Genomic DNA, 1,042 nt, shown 5'->3' with positions numbered 1-1,042 from the left:
TTATGTTCAGGCAAAGAACACCAAAACAGGGATGTGAGGCCACTTAGCTCGAAAATAGCCCCAAATCCCCTAGAGCTGTCACTTTAGAAAAACACAGCTGTCAAGAAAAAGTTAAAAACAGATGAGCATAGTCTGTTTAAAAATTTACTTTATAAAAATATCCATTAACATGGCTATTACTTTTTCAATTACAATTCAAATTCAATTGTAAGTTTCAGTTACAGGTGAGTTTTTCTATCTGGAAAAAATCACTCAGCACAAATAGCTTGTTGCTCAGAGGCACCGAAGGAGTGAGGGCAAAGCCAGGGGGAGAGAATGCGGGCAGGAGAGCGGAGTCAGCTAGTGGAGGGAGGCTGGAGCAGGAAGGATGAGGTGCAGACAGGTGGGGCACCAGGTGTAATACTTTCTCTCTCGCCCCCAGGGAGAGCGACGGAGTCCCCAGCACCTCTTCAGACCTCGCCACACCCTTGACGGAGCCAAGATGAGGGCCTCCGTCCGCATGACCCGATACCTGGAGTCCTGGGGGGCAGCCAAGCCCTTTGCGCACCTGCACCACAGAGACAGCATGACCACAGAGAACGGCAAGATCAGCACCACGGTACGCCCTCCCCGTGCCTCCGGAGCACCGGAGGACAGCTAGGTCCCCAACCAAAGGCCGGGCATCTCCTGCCCAAGTAACTGTGGTCAGCAGTGAAGCAAGGTCGCCATCTCTTCTTCTCAGAGAGGCCCTCGTAAGCAGCTGCAGGGGAGCGGTGAGCTCCAAGCCCACTCTGCTAAGGGTTCTCACCTAGAGTGACTTTGCAGTCTCACCTTACAACCCCAGACAGTGTTGTTCACACTGATAGTGGTGACTGAATACAACAGAACGATTTTTTTTTAATTTATCAATATATAGGCTGGCTGGTTGGCTCATTTGGTTAGAGCACAGACTGGTAGCACCAAGGTCAAAGGTTCAGATCCCTGTACTGGTCAGCCACCAGGAAAAAAAAAATCAATATATAATGTAGTTGATTTTCATGTCCCTTTACCAATTCCTCTTTCT

At 49.2% G+C, this 1,042-nt stretch overlaps 1 protein-coding gene across 1 annotated transcript in view; it reads left to right on the top strand.

Annotated features, from left to right (window-relative positions):
• Positions 1–415: 415 nt before the first annotated feature.
• The window catches only part of ADCY2 (adenylate cyclase 2 (brain)), a gene marked incomplete at its 5' end in the record, with an annotated part of 126,553 nt that continues 125,926 nt past the window's right edge, over positions 416–1,042 (top strand). Inside the window, one exon of the mRNA XM_008581801.1 lies at positions 416–598. Coding sequence (XP_008580023.1) covers positions 416–598 — 183 coding nt within the window. The remainder of the gene's footprint in view (positions 599–1,042) is intronic.

Source organism: Galeopterus variegatus, unplaced genomic scaffold (genome assembly GCF_000696425.1).
Source record: "Galeopterus variegatus unplaced genomic scaffold, G_variegatus-3.0.2 Scaffold2468, whole genome shotgun sequence".
Taxonomy (NCBI): domain Eukaryota; kingdom Metazoa; phylum Chordata; class Mammalia; order Dermoptera; family Cynocephalidae; genus Galeopterus; species Galeopterus variegatus.
The sequence above is the reverse complement of the archived record's forward strand: the minus strand, read 5'-3'. Positions and strand labels throughout refer to the sequence as shown.